General features: G+C 37.6%; 1 protein-coding gene across 1 annotated transcript; it reads left to right on the top strand.

Moving 5' to 3' along the window:
- Positions 1–5,375: 5,375 nt before the first annotated feature.
- Pdk4 (pyruvate dehydrogenase kinase, isozyme 4) lies at positions 5,376–17,892 on the top strand. The gene is made up of 11 exons (XM_005388066.2): positions 5,376–5,971; positions 6,932–7,073; positions 8,327–8,398; positions 9,133–9,317; positions 9,485–9,571; positions 10,015–10,092; positions 11,976–12,052; positions 13,752–13,850; positions 14,044–14,154; positions 14,466–14,579; positions 15,705–17,892. The coding sequence occupies exons 1-11, from the start codon at positions 5,842–5,844 to the stop codon at positions 15,846–15,848; spliced, it is 1,239 nt and encodes a 412-aa protein (XP_005388123.1). The 5' UTR covers positions 5,376–5,841; the 3' UTR covers positions 15,849–17,892.
- The last annotated feature ends 2,875 nt before the right edge of the window (positions 17,893–20,767 follow it).

Genomic DNA, 20,767 nt, shown 5'->3' with positions numbered 1-20,767 from the left:
GTTTGTCATAGATGGCTTTTATTAGATTGAGGTAAATACCATGTATTCCAATTTTCTATAGAGTTTTTTTTTATCATGAATGGGTGTTGGACTTTGTGAAATGATATTTTATCTGCATCTATTGAGATGATCACATGATTATTGACCTTTGGAATGAAAAGGGTGAAATCGCAATAGATACTGCAGAAATCCAGAAGATCATTAATGCCTGCTTCAAGAAACTTTTTCTAATCATATGGAGAACAAATGAAATGGACAGATTCTGGACACATATGAACTACCTAAGCTGAATCAAGCAATATAAAAATTCCAAATAATCCAATATCAGTCAATGAAATTGAAAATGTAATTAAAAACCTACCACAAAGAAAATTCCAGGTCCTGATGGATACACAGCTGAGTTCTACAAGAAACTTAGAAAAGATTTAATGCCATTGCTTCTCAAACTCTTCACTGAAATAGAAAGGAAAACAGTACTCCCAAACTCATTCCTGGAAGCAAGTATTACCCTGAAGCCAAAACCAGAGAAGGATCCAACCAAAAAAAAAGAGAACTACAGACCAATCTCCCTACTGAACATAGATACAAAAATCCTCAATAAGATACTGGCAAGCAGAAAGCAGCAGATCATGAAGAGGATTATACACCATGACCAAGTAGAATTCATTCCAGGTATGCAGGGTTGGTTCAATATATGCAAATCAATAAATGTAACATACTACATCACACATTTTTTTAAGATCACTCGTGTCTTTTTCCTGTACTGTATTTGAAGCCGTACACTGCTTTTTTTCCGTTTTTTCCCTAGCAGCTATCATAGTGCCTGGTGCATGACAGATATTCAATAAAGTTCAATTGAACTATTAATAAAGTTGATCACAGAGCACACTCTCCCATCCCTTACGGTCCCAAGGTGCTGTAGACAGCAGCCAGACTAAACTAGTCATTACTTTTCTCATATATCCCCAGCTTCAACAGCTGTACTTTTGACAAGACTTGGGCCATCTTCCTCATCACATACCAATAATTTTCTAAAACCTTTTCCATCCTTCTAAGATCATCCTTAGTCAGTCCTCAGAGTTCTAGTGGAAGTCTTCTATCACATATATAGACTCTTCTTCTTTCTAACATCCCTGAGCAAGTATGGCATTATTGTGCTGGTGCTGTCACTATCAGCTAACATCATCAAAACCAACATGGCACTGATTAAACATTCCTATGGACTGCTATTTTAAAGCATTTAAGTTCAGCTTTTTCTCTTGATTATTAAGCTAAAGTCTCATTAGTTTGTTAAAAATAACTGGCTGTTGTTTCCATCATCCACTCACTGTGAGTCAGGGTACTTGAGAGCAGATGCTGAACCCACCAAGCCATGCAGTCCAGCTTCTTGTTCCAGCCATCCTCTAGGTTAGCATTAATTATAAGAAACATCAGAGGCCAAGGAATCATTTGGCCCATGCTTCCCCCACCATTTTTACCAATATAATTTTATCAGTATTCCCCGTCATCCCCAGTAGAAGGCTGCCTCCACCTCGATGCATTGTCATTTTCTCAGACAGACCATCTCTGACCACTGAATCCAAGATAGTTCAAGCCTATTTTATTCCTTATGTGCATTTTTCATAGCTCTGTGATTTCTGGGTCAAATGCTTTGATGATGCCTATTTCCTCTGCAAGTCTTCAATCTCCGTGACAGAGCAGATCATAAACACTTTGTTCTTGCGGAGACAGGCATCTCTCAAATCACCATTTTGTGTTACATATTTTGTGAATGTTTTCTCTAAGTTTGCTGTGCAGATTTTAACCTTATGTCAAATCTGTTAATCTTTCTTTCACAGATTTAGAGATCTTGTTATGTATATTTTTAATTGGTTCCTTGGAAATACTTCTAAAGATTAAAAAGTTAAGTAGGCTTCTCTTTAAGGGTTCTGATGCATTTTGTCAAATTGGCCACTGCCTGTCCTCCAGCAAAAGTGCGATTGCATTCTTAAAAATTAACTGGTAGCTTTATATTACTAAATTTTGCCATGGAAGCCAAATAGAGTTGTTTAATATAAGGTAACAGTGTACCTGAAAACTTCAAAAAATTAGGATATCTCAAGCAGGGATTCTCTCTTCAGCACTGTCTGCAAGGGGGAACTTTTGATTACATTTCCCAGCATTAAATAGGGGTCTTTCCATGGTTTTGTAGGAATAGGGATCTGTAGACAAAAAAATATATAATAGGAGCGTCCTTAGGTCTTCTAGCTAATCCTGACTAAAAAGAGCTAAAAACAAACTTTATTAGAGGGGTTTCCTTAAAAAATAAATCAAAGACAGGGATTTTTTAAAAAGATTTTTTAAAAAAAAGACAAATAGTCTTGAGACTTGCACTGAGACACTGAAAAAAGAGCTGACAGGTAAGACAGAAAATGCCAGGTGCACAAATGCTAAGCTGCCTCTACCTCCAATAAAATACAGATAAAACAAAGGGGGTGGCTGACCAACTTTAAGACAATATGTTCTTGGGGCTGGGGATTTAGCTCAGCGGCAAAAGCGCCTGCCTGGCAAGCGCAAGGTCGTGAGTTCGGTTCCTGGTACCGGAGAAAAACCAAACCAAAAAACAAAAAAGACAATATGTTCTCACACCTATGCACTAACATAGACACTTATACATGTGTAATCACTCTAGTATCACTATAAAGTACAATAGCTATCCACACACCCCTTACTAACTCTAAGCTAACCATAAATAAGGTACCCCCTTGCCAGCTAGCTCTCACCCCAAAGATAAGGCCTTAAAATGTACATAAAAGACAAGCAAACAGACAAAAGGAAGCTAAACATAAACCACCAAAAAATGACCTTAAGCAAAAGTGCCCAAAAGCCAGTCCACCTATGACAAGTAGAAGGAAAGAAGTCACTCACCCCTCCCATAAAAACAGCTAAAAACAAAGGGCTTACAAGTCCTCCATCTTTCCAGAGTCCCTTATCCTGATTCCTTCTTATCAGGGTAGCTATCTATCTTCTCCTTCCTCCTTCCTTTTTCCTCTTTACAAATAAAATGCCTTTCTCTTGTGAAACTTCATCTCTCAAATTTATGATTGGGGCTGAGTTATGAGACCATAGAGCTACTCAGACAACAGAGCAGTGGTGCTCGTCCCCCAGAACAGTCGGGCTTTACACAAAGAAACACATGTATTTGTTCATACCAGTTGTCCCCAAATGCTCTTTTAGCTTCACCTTTGCTCCAGTTGAACCAGCTCCAAGATCTGTAGTCAGTTTGAGAACAGAAATGCCACTCTCTTCCCAGGCTACTCTCTAATCATGGTAACACATGACATCTTAGCCAACTAGGTGAACAACATGACCTGACCATTCCAGCTCAGCCACCATCAATGTTGCCAATTATAATAAGAGTTCCCATCATACCGAGATGACATAGGGAAACGCAATGCACTATGACAGTAACCTGGTAAATATTATTGGATAGGCTATCATGGAGACATTTTGGTGACCTCAGTTCACTTCTGCCCTTAAGTTATCTCTGGGACTGGGATGACTCCACCTGATCTTTCATCACGCCATGCACATAGGCTGAACACTCAATGGACTTGAGGAAACGGGACTTTCCTAAGCTAGTCCACTGTGTACTGCTGTACGATTCCACTACTTTCCCTCAGAAGATTAAAGTATGAATCTTTGTAATATATACTTTACCTACTCCTGCTGCCGCACATGCTAAGAAATGTACCCTTTATTTCTGTCCTTAGGATGTAATCCAGAGAAAGAAAGATTTTTAATCTTAAACTCTCTTACTTCATCAAGAACAGTCTATTTAGTCTTTTGGCTTTTTGAATATATGTCCATGCTTCATAAAGTCATGTAAATATTAGCTAAATGGTTATAAGAACAAATTGGAAATTACAGTGGTATCAAAACCTTTGTACAAGTGGAGATTCTACTAGAAACTTGCTCATGTTCCCACAACTGATTCACCCTGAATGGTTGTATTTTAAGTTGCTACATCTTTATGGTATTTAGCTTTTATGTCTCTCCCATGTATAGTAGACTTTTAATTCACCCCAGGATCACCTATCAACATCCTTAAGGACCCACGCTCACCCTCAGTGGAAGATTATGAATAGTGAGCTGTTCACGGAGCTGTTTCTTATAGTTTCAAGCAAAATATTTGAGCAAAAAGGGAAGTCACAAATCCTGGACAATCTATGGGTAATGGATAGGCAAAAGAAGAAATGGTAGGAAAGCTAACAGGTTACGCCATCCAGGTCAAACAAAAGATGGAGTCAGCCAGGACTGATGGGAGATGGACTTGAGAAAAGTAAAACTAATGTTCATTAACACTTTAACGGAAAAGTCACATAGGCAGCAAGTATGGGAGTCCGGTTCTCAGAGAATTTGTACTTGAGACATAACCTAAAGCTCTGTCTGGTTACTCACTGAGATCTCTAGAGAAAGGCAGCAATAGAGTCAGGATCACCTATGACTTTCAGATTCCCTCAATGTGCTTGTCAAAAGCAGGGACAGGCAGCAAAGGGTTTGCTGCTTTCTGTTTTAATAACAGACCACCATCTCAGCATCTTTAGTTCCCATTCATTAAATCTGAAACCAAGCGCCAGCTTCCCCAAGCACTGTGGCTTCATTCCGCAGTCCCTTTAGAGTGGGAAAGGAGGTAGAATCAGAGGTTTTTTTGCTAAGATAATGTGTTTCAACCACTGCACTAACCTAACAAGTACTGAGTAGTAACAACATCGGGTAGGAACCACAAAGGTGCATCAGAAGCTATCTCTACTCTGATCTCTTTTGGGGGAGGGGATCAGGGAGGCACAAGAACCTACAGAATTATAGTATGTTGTAACTTGGTAAGTGACAAAGACCTGGAAGGCGTAAGCAGCAATGAGGGAAGACGTCTTGGAGGGGTTAGTTTGTGCAGATAGCATCGAAAGGCTCCCGCCAAGATCTGAAGGAAGCACAATTCAGACAGTGGGACATTCTCTATGGGAGAAAAAAGCAGTCAAAGTGATAGATTGGTCCGTTTTTGTGACGTTTTTAATGAACAGAATTAGTGTTCTGGAGGCGAACTGATCCGTCTCATCACACGATAAAAGTACGTGGGATTCTTTCCTAAAGTGAAGCAAAAAGAACGGCCAGTTCCGCGGAGTTCTTCTCGCCGCTGGTGAATCACCAGGAAAACTTTCAATTGCTCAGTCCTTCCGCTGTCCAATGGCAAGGACGCCCATACTTTTGCTCGCTGCTGATTGGCTAGTGCAAAAGTCCTCTCTGAGCAACGACCAAGGAGCTCTCGGCGGCCCCCTTCTTGCAACCTGTTTCTGGTCCCGGTCTGGAATGCGTGACATTGAGACAGCTTGGGAGTTGTAAACAAGGACAAGCCGGGGCTGGCCCCCGCCCACGCCACCTGGGCCGGGTCCTCGGAGACCGATCCAGAGTCCACCTTGTCTGGCTGTCCGCTCCGGCTAAATGCTGCTGGCCTCCTTCCCACCCTTTACCCTCACAGCCCCGGGCGGCCGTGCCAGGCCCTCCGCGGTCACTGTGCCAGGCCATTCTGCGGGAAGCACGTCGGGGGGCGGGGCCTAAAGTTCTTCCTCCCCAGCGATTGGCGTGGCCCCAAGTTCTGGAAGTGTCTGCCAGTCCCGGGGACGCCTCCGGGTTGGCGCTGGGGTGAGAGCACAGCGGGACAAATAAAAGGCGGCGCGCGGGTGCCGGGAGACCGAGTCTCAGCCCCTGCACCTGCGACCCGGCGCAGCACCCGCACCCGCGCCCGCACTGCACCTGTGCGCTCCCTTGCCCGGTTCTGCGCGCGCTCCTGCCCAGGGCATCAGGATGAAGGCTGCCCGCTTCGTGGTGCGCAGCGCCGGCTCCCTGAGCGGCGCCGGCCTGGTGCCCCGGGAGGTCGAGCTCTTCTCGCGCTACAGCCCGTCCCCGCTGTCCATGAAGCAGCTGCTGGACTTCGGTGAGCGGGGCGCAGAGCGGGAGGGTGGCCCCGGGGGTGCGGGCCGGCCCCCGACTTTGGGGCCCCAGGTTGGAAGGGCTGGGCTTCGGGGAAACACCAACCAGGGACCCCTCTGCTGCTGAGCCCAGGCCTGTTCCACGATGTACCTGCTTGCAGACGTTTTGGGGTGCAGGTCAAGGCCCCCGACAACCCTGCTGCAGCTGGGTGGCTTCAGCTCATCTTTTTTCTTCTGTTTTGCCTGGATCTTGGAGTCATAAAATTTCGCTTTCAGTCACCATGGACTAGAAACTTGGTCTCCTCCTTCACAATGTGGTATTTCTGGGAGAAGATGCTTAAGATTATAAAGTAGCCACAAATCAATAGATTTTATCCCTTAACCACCCTCTACCTCTGCACAGGGGACTTCACTTCGAATTCCCAACAGTCTTCTTTGTCTTATAACCGCTCTGATTTTCCAAATATTTGTATGACTGTTGAAAATATTTATACACTTGCCGCAAAGATCTTAAAAAACAGCGTCAAGTGTTTAAAAGTGATGTTGTTTACCGCCACTGTACAAACGTCACGACCCCGGCTTCGTCTCTTCCCACTCCTTTGGCACGTGAAGACCCATTGAAGGACATCGTATTGGCGATATTTTAGGGGTCACTGACTCCTGCACTTTTTCATAAATACTAAGACCTATGGGATTTCTGCCTTCTTGGAAGTGAATATTCCTTGAAAACAGGAAACAATAATTTCCATGAAAACAGGAAACAATAATTTTCAATTTTTCAAAAAAGAAGACAGAAGAAGCCTATAAAGACACCTGCTCCTCAATTACTCATAAACAGTAACCCAACTAAGGGTGACATATAACTTTCTATGCGTGTACGTTCAATATTTGATAGTTTATGATTTCTGAATATTTCATTTAGATGTATTGCTTTCCAAACACTAAATAAATCTCATTTATTATAGGTTCGCACAATGCATGTGAAAGGACTTCTTTTGCATTTTTGAGACAAGAATTGCCTGTGAGGCTAGCCAATATCCTGAAGGAAATTGATATCCTTCCTGATCGATTAGTGAATACCTCTTCGGTACAGTTGGTTAAAAGCTGGTAAGTGGTGAATCATTTTTGAAGTCTGTAGTTTTAAAGTTATCTGAGTATGGTTTCTTATATTAATTCCATAACTGGGAGACAGGTGGTCTACACAGTAAATACTTTCAGAAGATGCAAAAAAATTTATTTACTCTGGGTAAGTTATCATTAGGGCAGTTGTAAAGCTAGAAAGAGATTTTTTTTTTTGTTTGGTACCGAGAATTGAACTCAAGATCTTGTGCTTACCAGACAAGCACTTCTGCCACTAGAAAGAGACCCTAGAAAGAGATTTTTTTTTTTAACCTGTAAAACTAGACTCGTTTACAATATAATTCTCTTTTAGGAAGTGATTCGGAAAATAATGCTCATGTGCAGTTTTAATTTTGTATTTTACATAATAAAAGACAGAGTTTGACATTATAAAAGATACTCTATGCCTAGAAGTGATTCAGATGGGTACTGCTTAGGAAGTAGTCAAATTCTGCCTCTGTCACTCTTTAGTTGTGGACTCTTTGGCAAGTGCTTGAAACTCTCTATGCCTCAATTCTCTCAGGAAGGAGGATAAATTATAAGTCTCAAATGGATGTTTGAGTATGAGTGAGGTAGTCCATTAAGAAAAGCTTAGAACAGCACTTAGTACACAGCTAGTAGTCAGTGACTGTGACTATAATCTCATTTTACAGGTAAGGATACTGATGCTTAGAGAAAGTAGGTAGCCCAGAAAAGCAGATTTTTCAGAGAACAGAATTGGGATGTACACTAAAGCACACATACCAAGACCTTACCCTAGTCCACTGACTGCACAGCTATTTGTTCACTAAGTCAAGAAATATATGTGTTCCACACTCATAAGGAAGTTAGAGGCAGAAACACAGACTCAAACTGTAGAATTTCCTGCTGTGGCCCATACTTTTCTATCCACCTGTTCTTCTCTTCTTATAGTGGAAAAATATGAAGCCTATTTTTTAAAAAAAAAAATATACTTCTAAAGGTTTTTACTATAAAAAAAAATATTTGTCAAAATGGTTAGGGAACTGAATACGACTTGGAACAGTTTGAAGAGGCACTTTAAATTAAATTTTACATTAGAAAGTTGAGAAAAGTTGTAGATTTTAAATTTATGACATGTAACCTTCCTAGTGTTCTGAAGGAAAGTTTTCATTTCAGACATAATGCTTGCTGTCTTTCTTCAGATCATTTCAAAAAGGCATTTCGTTTTCAACCATTTGGATCTATTGACGTTATAATAAAGCACCCTTGTTGCTTTGCAGGTATATCCAGAGCCTAATGGACTTGGTGGAATTCCATGAGAAAAGCCCAGATGACCAAAAAGCCTTATCAGAGTAAGCTCTATGCATTGGAATAAACGTTTCAAACCTTGGCTGTTCGCTGACATACTCCTAAGCGTATGCCCCAAATGGTTAGCCCTAAATTAAAGGGGCTGCAACCCTGAATAATAAATAACTATCCCCTTACAGATGACAAATTTTGCTCTATTGTGTTTTTAGACATAAAGAATCATGGTATTGAAAACTTGATGCCGAGTATGTAAAAATATAGACAATTTGGTGTTCCCCTTTTCCTGCAAGGAATTCCACTTTTACTTTAAGTTTAGGATTAATGAGATTTTTCAGGAGAATTTACTATTACAAAATTTTAAAACATTTCAATGTCATTGTAGATTGTACACGTTCTTTCAGAGTAACTGGCAGTTTCTAACTACCCAAAAAAGAATTTTTTCTAAATCTAACAAGAATTTTTGAGATTTTTTTCACAATGATATTCAAAAGTGATTTTTGCCTTTTTTTTTTTAAAGAAAAGGCTAAACGAACAGTTTATAATGAATGCACTGGCCACAGATCTGGTAGTTTTCATGTTTTCAACCTAGAAACAAAACGTATCTATTTGTGAAACTATCTCCTCTCGCGTAGGAGAGGAATCCTTACTAAGAGCCCTAATAAAGCTCACCCAGCCATTTTATCATTTGATTTATTTAGAAGAATCCTTCTTTGAAGCAATCTAAAAACAAGAAATGAATGAAGCTTACCTTTCACTAACTGTAAATCTAATGGCTTAGATTTGTAGATACGCTCATCACAGTTCGAAATAGACACCATAACGTAGTCCCTACGATGGCACAAGGAATCATAGAGTATAAAGATGCCTGTACAGTTGACCCAGTCACCAGTCAAAACCTCCAGTACTTCTTGGATCGATTTTACATGAACCGCATTTCTACCCGGATGCTAATGAACCAGCACAGTAAGTGAGCTTATCAGGATCGTGATTATATAGATGTGATTGCAGATTATGAGCCATGCTACAAGTACATGTCCCGTTCACCAGGGGTCACAGTTCTTTCTCAATGGTAGCTCCAATCATTATCCTGATTTTTAGTAACAACGTGTTTTGTTTTTATTTGTCAACAGTTCTTATATTTAGTGATGAGAAGACAGGAAACCCAACCCATATTGGAAGCATTGATCCAAACTGTGACGTGGCAGCAGTGGTCCAAGGTAATGTCTAGATTTCTGTTGATCCTTTTGGAAACCATATAATATGTGATTGTCATATCTGTAATCAAGGTGACTCTGAATGAATTTATGTTCACAGCACTTCATTTATATTTTTATAAATGTTCCATCAAGTTCCTTTGCTTTTGAGAATTAGGAATAAAAACACTAATTTATAATATTAAGAAAAACTTAAACATGAATGGCTAAGATGCCATATACTTACATATTATATATGATCTGCAAAGTGCACATATTCCTATTACTAGAGCTAGAATCGACTAAGTATTAGTTTTCAATAAAGCGTTAAAAAGACAGCTTCCATATACATAAACCCGTATTCTAGCAAATGCTTTAGATTAAGGGTAGCACACACATAGACAATCGCTTGAAAACCACAATTGTCATGAAATCACTTCATTATTGTGAAATGTTATGTATTCCAGATGCCTTTGACTGTTCAAAGATGCTCTGTGAACAGTACTATTTAACATCTCCAGAAATGAAACTCACACAATTGAATGGTAAGCTACGAATAACATGTGCTTTAATCTATAGGAAACTCAGTACTATTCCAGTGCAATTATTTTTTTATGAATCATACTTTTGTAAATACTTTCTTCTCCTGTGAACTTGCCTAAAATTTATTTATGTACTTGAACCCCCTTTTCTCAATACTTCTCACAACTGGAAAGCTCCATTTGTGCATATTCAGCTACTAATGATAATTCCTAAAAGATAATTTGAACAAATAAGTTGAGATTTAAAGAGCAACTAAGTTCGAGTATCTCAGTCAAAGAAAGATTAGTTATTATAGGATGTGAAGGGTAAGGAATTCGGAAATAGGGAAAACATTTAGCACTGGAAATATCTTCCACAAAGGTTATTCACAACACCTAGAAACAAAAATACTTTAAATTGCACTATAAGAGATGTGTTAGTCACAGAATGACAGCTAGTGCATGATTCCATGTACATGAGACATCCAAAATAATCACACAGAAGCAGAAAGTAAAGTAGCAGCTGCCAGGGGTTAGAGGGAGGGAGAAATGGAGACTTGCTATTCAACAGGTCTAGAGTTTCAATTATGCAAGATAAATAAGTTTTAGAGATCTACTGTAACAATGTAGTACCTATAGTTAACAACACTGAATTGTGCATTTAAAATTTGTTAAAGAGAGTAGAACTCATGTTAATGCTCTTATCACAATAAAAAATGTACTATGAATATATACACTGTTTGAAAGAACATACTTTATTTTTGTTGTTATTGTTTGGTTGGGTTTTTGGTTTGTTTTTGTTTTTGTTTTTGTTTTTTTAGTACCAGCAATTGAACTAAGGACCTTGTGTTTGCCAGGCAGGCGCTATGCCATTGAGCTGTATCCCTGGCCCAAAAGAACATACTTTAAAAGCTTCAATGCTAGGGTATCTACCAAGGTTCTCCCCATACCGAAGTGATTACATGACCATTGAAAGGCACTATTCTTTTCCTATCCTGTCCTGTTCTGGGTAGATAGTTATATCTCAAAGCAAAGCAGTGTACAGAAATTAGAACAACCTTCCTTGTGTAATTCAAAGTAAACATCTTTTCCAAGTAACAATTTTTATCAGTGTCAAGAATTAAAATCAACTTGCTTGAATTAGGAGTACAGTAATTTAACTCACAGATTGGGGTCAAACAAATGTGGGTGAATGCTTAACTAAATTCAGAGTACAAAGATCAAAAAACATCTCTAAATATAAATGGCATTGTTGCATAATACTTGTAGATAAACTGCTGGAACTGTCTGATAAAACACAGAGGGGATTGTCCTAGGCCCTGTGTTTTTGAATCAAACTTTGCCAAGGCTAGGATACCAAAGAATAACACTTCTATTTTTCTTTTCACACAGTATCATGAGGTTTTTGTTTCTCTGTTTTCTTTACCCTTTTTGTGAAGTTAAAGCATACCAAAAACCCCTCAGATATATTATTTTACCATGCATGAAAATTCAAAAATTGTAGTTAGAATTAATTTCAAGGTTATAATGTAAGCAACATTCTTTCTCTTTTCTTAAAATGAATGTAATTTAAAATCTGAAATTCTCCAGTACAAGCATGTTGAAAATAGAAACAATCCACATAATCCAACTTATAGTATCATTGTTTCACACTTTATTCAACTTCATACATTAGAAATGTAAAAATTACTTATAGAGTGCTAAGTAGCAACTGAATAGCATTTTAAAAATAAGCCAGTTGTCTTTACTACTGGTAGAAAAGTTTTACAGGAGAATTTTTGGGTAGGAAGGATGGAAACTATTACAAACCTTGTTTAAAATCTAAACTATTAGTCAAATACATATGGAGGTTTATTTTAGTGAAATATGTCTTGTTTCTCAAGTCTAAATAAATTTTATTTTTCTAGTTAAATCTCCAGGCCAACCAATTAACATTGTGTATGTTCCGTCTCACCTTCATCATATGCTCTTTGAATTATTCAAGGTATGACTATCTATAATAATTGTGATTTTTGTCTTTAAAATAGTTCACTAGGTATATTTCTATTTCCTTCATCATTCCTCTCTAAACCACAGCCTCAATAGCTTCTCCTAAGCATAGTTCAGTGCTTGGAACAGAAAGAAGTAACACAGGTAATATTTGCAAAAGTACATGCACTTCACAGTAACACCAATATATGTTTTAGAATGCACAAACTGATTCAGGACATGTCATGATTTAGAATGCTCCCATTATTTTCCAAGTGTCCAAAAAGCACCAGTGAATAAAGCTGCCTTCCTCTATCTCCTCAGGCTTTTCCAGCTCAAAACACAAAGACTCAAATCCAGAGTTACTATCAGTGATCCATCCACATTCTGAGTCTAGAATACACTCAGAGAGCAGCCAGCACCTCCAATGATCTACTTTAACGTACAGAATGACATAGAGACTTGGTTAAAATCCAAAATGTGATTCATTAGGTCAGTGCTAGGGCCTGACATTCTGAATTTCCAGTGAGCGAGCTGGAAATCCTGGTTCCTATCCCATACCAGCAAGGCTAGAGAAAAATGCTTCTCAAACTTTAGCCTGCATTACTTTCTCCTGGAGGGCTTGCTGTAACCCATAGGCCCAGGCTCTGTCCTAGAGTTTAGAATCTATAATTCTGAGAATTTGTATTTCTGACAAACTTTCAGAGGATTCTGATGTTCCCCACTGGGGTAACCCAATGCCAAGAATCAGTTCTCTCATGGATGCTAATGTCACACTAAAACAGAAAAAAAACAAAAGAAACATCTGAAGTTTTGTGATATTTTCCCAGAGTTCCCTAGATAGGAGAAGAGGAAGGCTTAAAAAAAAAAAAGCAAACTATAACTCTTCAGAATTTACTGTTTTATGATGCTCTAATGAAGTGTTGATTGAACTACAGACATCTGATCTATTTTATTTCACTTCAGGTAATGACTAAAATTTAACTATTATATAGAAACCAGAAAGCAGATGACATAAAGAGGTGGTTAGAGATGAGAATGGGTTAAATAACCCAGCACTATTTATCTACAAGTCATTTAGCCAGTAGGCTGAAAACATATTTTAGTTGATTGTGTGCTGAAGGACGAAAGATACTTTTCCATTGATTTGGTTTATTTTAAATTGAATGATCCAACTCATAGAGTTGGTTGCCTTTCCTGGTAAAAGTTAAGATGCAAATCAAAGGCAAATTGAAATTTAACTTAGAATTATTGACTACCTTTTTAAACAGTAACAACCTTTTCCAGCAAATTTTATAAAAGCCAATAAATTGGTTCAATGATTCACTGTTCATTTGTTACATAATAGTCTTTGGTGCTTGGATAGAAAATGTAATGGAAAGACGGAAAAGGGGAAGCTAGGAAATGGACTATAAAAACCAATTTCTACATTTAAATTAAGCTTACAAATAAGAACCTGACAGCTAGCAGAAATTGTTTTTCCATTAGACATTACTCCCAGGAGCTATATTACATGCTAAGTGAATATTTTTCATTATACGTACTGTATGACACATTCATAAATGGCTATTTACGGAGCTGTTTTACCACGAACTTAAAAAAATAGAAACTTTGAATTACCCTCTGTGCAGCTCTTATTTTAAGCATAAAAAACAGTCCTTTATTGTTCCTCGTTCTTCTGCCATTGAATTCCTTATGGTTTTCTTTTTCCTTAGAATGCAATGAGAGCAACAGTTGAACACCAGGAAAACTGCCCTTCCCTTACGCCAATTGAAGTGATTGTTGTCTTGGGAAAAGAAGACCTTACAATTAAGGTAACTGTTGTCTATCTTTTCTTTGGCTTTTTCTTGAGAGAATTTTTTAAGGGTCAGTAATAATAAGGCTCCATATTTTGGAGAATGGATCAAAATCCTGTATATCAGATGACTCAGAGTGAAGGAAAGGCTTTTTATATAAACAAGTGTGCATTGTTTTTGTTGTGTAGTTCTGATGACTTGTTTCTATCAGATTTCTGACAGAGGAGGTGGTGTTCCACTGAGGATTACTGACCGCCTCTTCAGTTACACATACTCCACAGCGCCAACACCTGTGATGGATAATTCCCGGAATGCTCCTCTGGTAAGACCAGTCATATGGCTAAATTCATCCCAGCCTCCTAGTTCTAAATGTAGGGCGAGGACCACTAAGAAGAGTTTAGACAAATTAATCAATCTAGTTAAATTACATGTGGGGAACATGAGAAAAAATAAGAAATCAAGCGAAACAAGGTGAAAAAGAATGCTACAAGGGGTCCCCGATTGGAAGCAGAAGATATTTACTTATTAGGTTCTAAGACCTAAGCATCAATGAGGATCATAACTCTTTCTTGCATTTTATATTCCACCAGTCACCTCCACTTCTATACTAATGACTGATTTTCCTCCCTCTAGGCTGGTTTTGGTTATGGCTTGCCCATTTCTCGCCTGTATGCCAAATACTTTCAAGGAGATCTGAATCTCTACTCTTTGTCAGGATATGGAACAGATGCTGTCATCTACTTAAAGGTATTCTTTGAATTCAGTAAAAAAATCCTGTTTCTAAGATGATTATTTCTTTGACAGTTCTGAGTTCTATTGTCAAGAGTGAATTCCTTAAGCTGAATTAATGCAAATATGTGACCACAAGTCATTCATTCTATTTTCAATTTGAATGTGTAAGCACAAATCATTTTTATGGTAACTCACTAAAGAGAAAGCTAGACCTTATTGCCTAACATGAAGTGAAGTTGTTTCCCAAGAAGAATACCAAAGTTTCAGAGTGACAACACGCTCATATCAATTTTTTATGGCAACTTCCTCTTGGCATCTGAGAGAGTAGATGTATTTTTGTATTACTGAAACTTGTGAAAAATAAATGTTAATAAAGTTCTAGCCTACAAAACAACAGAAATCAAGACACTCAAGACCTTAATCTGACCTTATTAGAAACCCAAGGAAAGGAAATCTGACTGCTCACACTGTCAGCAGGATGCCAGACATTTCCTATTTGAACTTTAAAACCTGGGGCATGTATCTTTCTATTTGAAATTAGGTTTCAATTTATTTGTGAAGATCACTGTCCTGATTCTGTTAATCATTTGCCAACTATTTCAACTGAAAACATATTTACCAATAAAACAACTGAAACATGAAGCTTCTGGGTTCCCATTTTGCTTTTGACTTAAATGCCAAACGGACTTTGTCAGAAATAGTTAGCTGCACCTTTCTGAAATTGCCATAAAATCTTTAAACCAATGGGAAAGAGCTTCTTAATAAATTAATAATATCAGATTAAGATGCTCACTTTATCACAGATTCAAACTATTGGAAGCAATAGTTTTGCTGTTCAGTTCTGTCTTACCAACAGTATCCAAAGGACATGTGTAAATATGGAACATAAATTCTGTTCCATAAATTGTAATTACATATGTACTATTTTCAGCACCTATTGAGTGGAAATAGTGTTTAGCTTTGTTCTATAAAGTGCCTAACACATGGTAGATATTAATGGATTCTTACTATAAATGAGTGAGGTGAGTGTATTTGAATATTTTAAATACTTACCTTTGAATGAATTTCAAATAATTACTTAAAGTGCAGATCATGCCACCATAATTTCTTTGGTCTGATATTTTTTTCCCTTTTCTTTAGGCTTTGTCTTCTGAGTCCATAGAAAAACTCCCAGTCTTTAATAAATCAGCTTTCAAACATTACCAGATGAGTTCTGAAGCTGACGACTGGTGTATCCCAAGCAAGGAACCAAAAAATCTGGCAAAGCAGAAAGTGGCCATGTGAAGAGGGACATTCAGGACACTCTGTGGATCAAAGTGGGTCTAGGGCAGTGTTGCTTCTTGAACGTTTGTGTGTGAAGTCTTGTTTCCACAAAAACAGATCACAGCAACAGAAACATTCATCCAGTGAGGAATGGTGTTTGTTTCCGTGACCCAGGAGAAGACAGGGCAGAACTATAGGAGCCTTGTTCTGCAATGTAGAATGACTCTTCCGTGTACTGCAGATCCTGTTTTCCATCTCTTATCAGTAGGCATAGAGGAGTAAAAATGAAGACAGATGTTAGCAGTTTCAATTGGAAGATATTTTAGAACATCTTGTTGGTATCAAAAGATACTGGTACTTGATGAGTATCAAGTGTTAAGATACCAAGATTTTCCTGCCGTGCAATGGATGAAGTTTAGTTTACACTATGTGATTAGAAATGTATGTAAATGTACATTTCATTGATACTGGATTTATATGCCCCAGGGAGAAAGGGACAGTGACTAAAATATTGGGCACTGTAGTTAAAAGAGGAAGAAGGAATCAAAACGTTTTATTCACAGTTGCAGCCAAGACATTGGGCCTCTTTTGATCATCACTACTCTTTTATCATGCTGCTTTTTCTATTCCTATTTCATGCAATAAGCCAGTGCTTATTGCCAGGTGCCCAGTCTTGGGTGAATTGTGAAAGGTGCACCGAATTCAGGAAGTTGGATATTGTAGAGAGCAAAGAATTGCCAAAGTGACAGCAAAACTACACCTTACCTTACTTTGCTTATAAATGAAACAGTAGGTTGGAAAAACTATTGTTAGGGAGAGAAATCTCCTATTCGGCACCTAAACTCAGTAGAGTTTAAGACTGTTCTCCACCACGAAGTGGTGATAATGCAAAAGCATCCGTTTCTTAAGTTTTAAAAATGGTATTGTTGCTACATTGGATTATATTCTGTACACTCCAGCATTAACATGGCTGTTAAACATTTTCCACTTGTCATATGTCCCAAGAACATTAGAATTTAAATACTTTGTGGAGCATTTTATAAAAACAAATAACCTGGAAGTAAGAAGTTCTCATGCCCAGGATGCTTTCATCCAAGAATCGCTGGGAGTGAGAGCTCGTGAGTGAAAGCTGTAATGCAGACAGCACTGTAGAGAATTGAGACTCTGCAGGTCTGCAGCTATTCAGGCAAATCTCTCTTAGATAAGAAGTGAATAAAGAAATGAAAGATGTAAGGGAAAGAGAAAGGGAAGAAATCAGAAGGCGGGCATCTACCTATTCTCCCCACAAGCTATTCCAAGGATTGATTTGTGTTTTCATGAGTAAATGATGGACCAGAGGATGAATTGGTGTCTTTCAAAGCAGTGTACCTTCTTTTAGTGGCTCCCACACTTACAAGGAAATCGATGTATCTTGAGATAATAAACTCACCTGTGTTAAATCGTGTGTAAGCTAGCACATAGGAAGAAACCTAGAACTCTGCATTGCTCAGCACTGTTTGTATGTTGAATTTAACATCTATCTTTCATGTTGTGATGACCTAGAAGCTAGGTCTTCAAGAGTTATGGTGCTTCTGGTTGTGGCAAGAGGGGCCTCAACCTTTCCTTGTGCATTTCAGATATAATCACCAGAAGTCCTCAACCGTGACTTTTCTTGATGGTGGGACTTTGACTGTGCACTTACCAATTACACAAAACTGTTTGCAATGGGTTGTCTGTTGTTTCGGTTTCTGATTGAAATTTGAGTGAAATATGTTTGCATGTAAATATTTGTATTTACCAAAGATTTGGAGCAGTTAATTAATTAACCCAGACACTACAAACTATCTTTGAAATACTAAAATGTGAATAAAAAAGAAAAGGTAGTAACTCAGTTACATCATCTGTGTAAGTAAATAAAAAGTCTACTTTGGTTTTTGTGGAGTAGATACAAGACCCTTAGGATTCTAGTGGTTGGCTACTAAGTGCTCAGGCCCACATAGATTATTAATGTATGAGTTCTGTTCTCGTCTTTGAGTTATGTACAGAGAAATGTGATAATTTTTATAATAAATATTTTTAGTATTAACTCATGGTCTTCCAGTTCTTGAATTATCTCAAAATTCAATGAGTATTGAGTTAAAGGGGTTCTTGGTGTTACATTCAATATTAATTAATCTATAAAATTTGCATAGCCTTGGGAAAGTATTAAAGCAACTTACTATCTTAATTTTTTAAAAAATATAAGTGATTTATGGCAGTTTAGAAATTCCAGATTGTCTTTACTAACACATAATACCATACTTGATCTTAGCCAAAAGGCCGAGAAGCGATTAACACATAATACCAAGATGTGTTTACGTACATATATTTATCCCGTAGTTATTTTTGGAATGCATGTGTTTCTAGCATTCTTTTTCCATAAATATACAATTTCCATAGTGTCTCAGTTTGCATAAGTACAGTGAGGTATCAGATTAATTTCCTAGATTTAGTTTCCCAAACAACTTCTAGATTCAAAATCTGAATAATGTTAAAGTAAAAATAGGATGAACATTACTAAGTTAATTTGTAACACATACCACCTTTACTATTTTTAGGGTCATCCTTTGCTAATTTCATTCTTCTTTCCCTTTAGAAAACAGCCTTTGCTCACTTTCATAAATTCCCTTCCTGGCAAGATTCCACAAATAAGAAAAAAGAGGGCAGGAAGAAATTAGAATAAATGAAATTAGTGTGATGAGTTTACCATAATTAAATTCTAAAATCTTGTCAAAATGATCATATTTGAAGCAAAAATACCATGAACCCTAAACAACCTATACTAAAGCTCTTCAGTGACTCTGTCCTTCTGCTTAAGGGCAATCATTTCTTCTGCCTCTTGTGAAGGAGTATTGCTCTATATCTCTGTCTGGAAAGAAGTATACCACCGTACACACACATCAACAGCAGCATCACCATCACTGTCATCAGTTATAGCTGTACAATTTTTCTTGATTCAAAATGCTTTTCAGGTAGGGAGATAGTGTATTGCATGGGCTTAGAAACCTTACATGTTTCCATTATAATTGCAAGAAACTGAGGCCTATGACTCTCCTTGTGTGCACACATGTATCTTTTTGACTCATGTCAATGTGTGTACCCCAAGAGACATTTAGAAGTTCAACAAAATGGGCCAAACCTTCATCAAAACTATCTCTAGGTCATTCTACCAAGATTTAAAATCTGGCTAGGAATAGTAAGATCACTTGCTCACAACTATGACTTTTAAAAGGAGAGATACCATTGTGAGCTAGCAGCCTGACTTTGATCATTTCTTCAAGCTCCTATTACACTTCCAAGATCACATTCACATTTAGATATATACTAGCACTGAAAAATATGTGGAATCACCTGGTCACTTTGTTCTGACCCAGTGGAAGAGTAGAGGTACTTTTATAAATTGCACAGGAACCCATGTAAGAAATGCTAAACTTCTACCATGAGCACTTACTGCAATAGTATGAGTATTTAAACATCGCTTTTATAATTTATCACATTTTTTAGATTTTATTACTTACATCACAATTACTTTGTGTATCAGTCAGGGTTCACCAGGGGAATGGATTTAATATTATTTATATATGACACATGAAGGATTTACAAGGTACACTTAAAATGGCTGCCTGCAGAATTGGAAGAACGCAAAAGGCCAAGGCCTAGAGCTCCCTACAGAGTCCAGTGAAAGTCTGTCCTGGAAAGCTCAAAATCTGGATTGGAAGGCTGAAGAGTCTGCACTGGACGCCTGGAGACAGATATCCAAAGGCAATGGCAAAGACGGAAGTGCCTCCAAAGAAAAAAAGCAAGACTTCCTTTCCCTTTCCCTTTTTATTCCATCCAAGCTATTGTTTGGTGCCACTCACACACAGGGTTGGTTTTCCTTTTTCAGTAAATCAGTCATCCAGATGCACCCAGAACTGTGCTAATCTGTTAGGCATTTCTTATTCAAGTTGACACCACAATAAACTTTCACACTTAGAAACTCAATACATATTCACTGGATAAATATGTGAATAAATACATGAATAAACTTCTGGCATAGCATTACTGCAATTAAGGGCAAATTAAATGCTGTATTAAATAATTATGCATAAGCTTTATTAAATTTTATGTTTTAAGGGATATTCAAGAAATTTTACAATATTTTAGTAACTGGATTATGCTTCAAAATCAGTTAAACTGTAATTGATCTTTGTTCAACGTCACTCGCCATTGGTGGTCTTTGACCTTTGAAAGTTATTACAGATATTAAATAATGGCTACAGATATGACTACTTCTTGAACATGTAGGCTAGTGTTTCTGATATTATAAGTATTCTGTCTTGCTCATCTTTCCTGCTATTGAAATCATATTTCCACACATACAACATAACATCTTAGTGGGAATGAACAAGTGTCTTTTGATGAGATTTTTCAATTCATTCCTAAGTATAAACAAACAGTAAAAGCCACTCAGCCAACAGAAATGTCGTTGGCCTTGAAAACATGCTGAATCTATTTAATGATGTGAAAATGATATGAGCTGGCTTATTGATAAATCCAGCAATAAAATAAAGTTCATCAACAAATTATAAGACATATTTTAATATTTGCTACTCTTTAATGTAATAGCACAGGACTGGTTGCCAAATAATACAACTAGTAATTATTTATTATATACCATTTTCTGTAAATGTAAAAGTTTGCTTTAATATCTATGTCAGTTTGTTGAAAGGTAAATCTAGAATTTTTATCCATTCTATAAAGCTGTGCCTTTTAGTGTATTTCTAATAAAAAAATATGTTTTGACATCTGGTAGAATTGCCAATAGTCTTTCCCTTTTAATTCACTTTAAAGATAATTTTGTTTAAAATTATAAATTACCTTATCTGAAATAAAATTACAGGGGGCTGGGAATTTAGCTCAGTGGCACAGCGCCTGCCTGG

The sequence above is a fragment of the Chinchilla lanigera genome, unplaced genomic scaffold, assembly GCF_000276665.1.
Source record: "Chinchilla lanigera isolate Chin_1 unplaced genomic scaffold, ChiLan1.0 scaffold00031, whole genome shotgun sequence".
Classification (NCBI taxonomy): Eukaryota; Metazoa; Chordata; class Mammalia; order Rodentia; family Chinchillidae; genus Chinchilla; species Chinchilla lanigera.
This window is presented reverse-complemented; position numbering and strand designations above follow the sequence as displayed.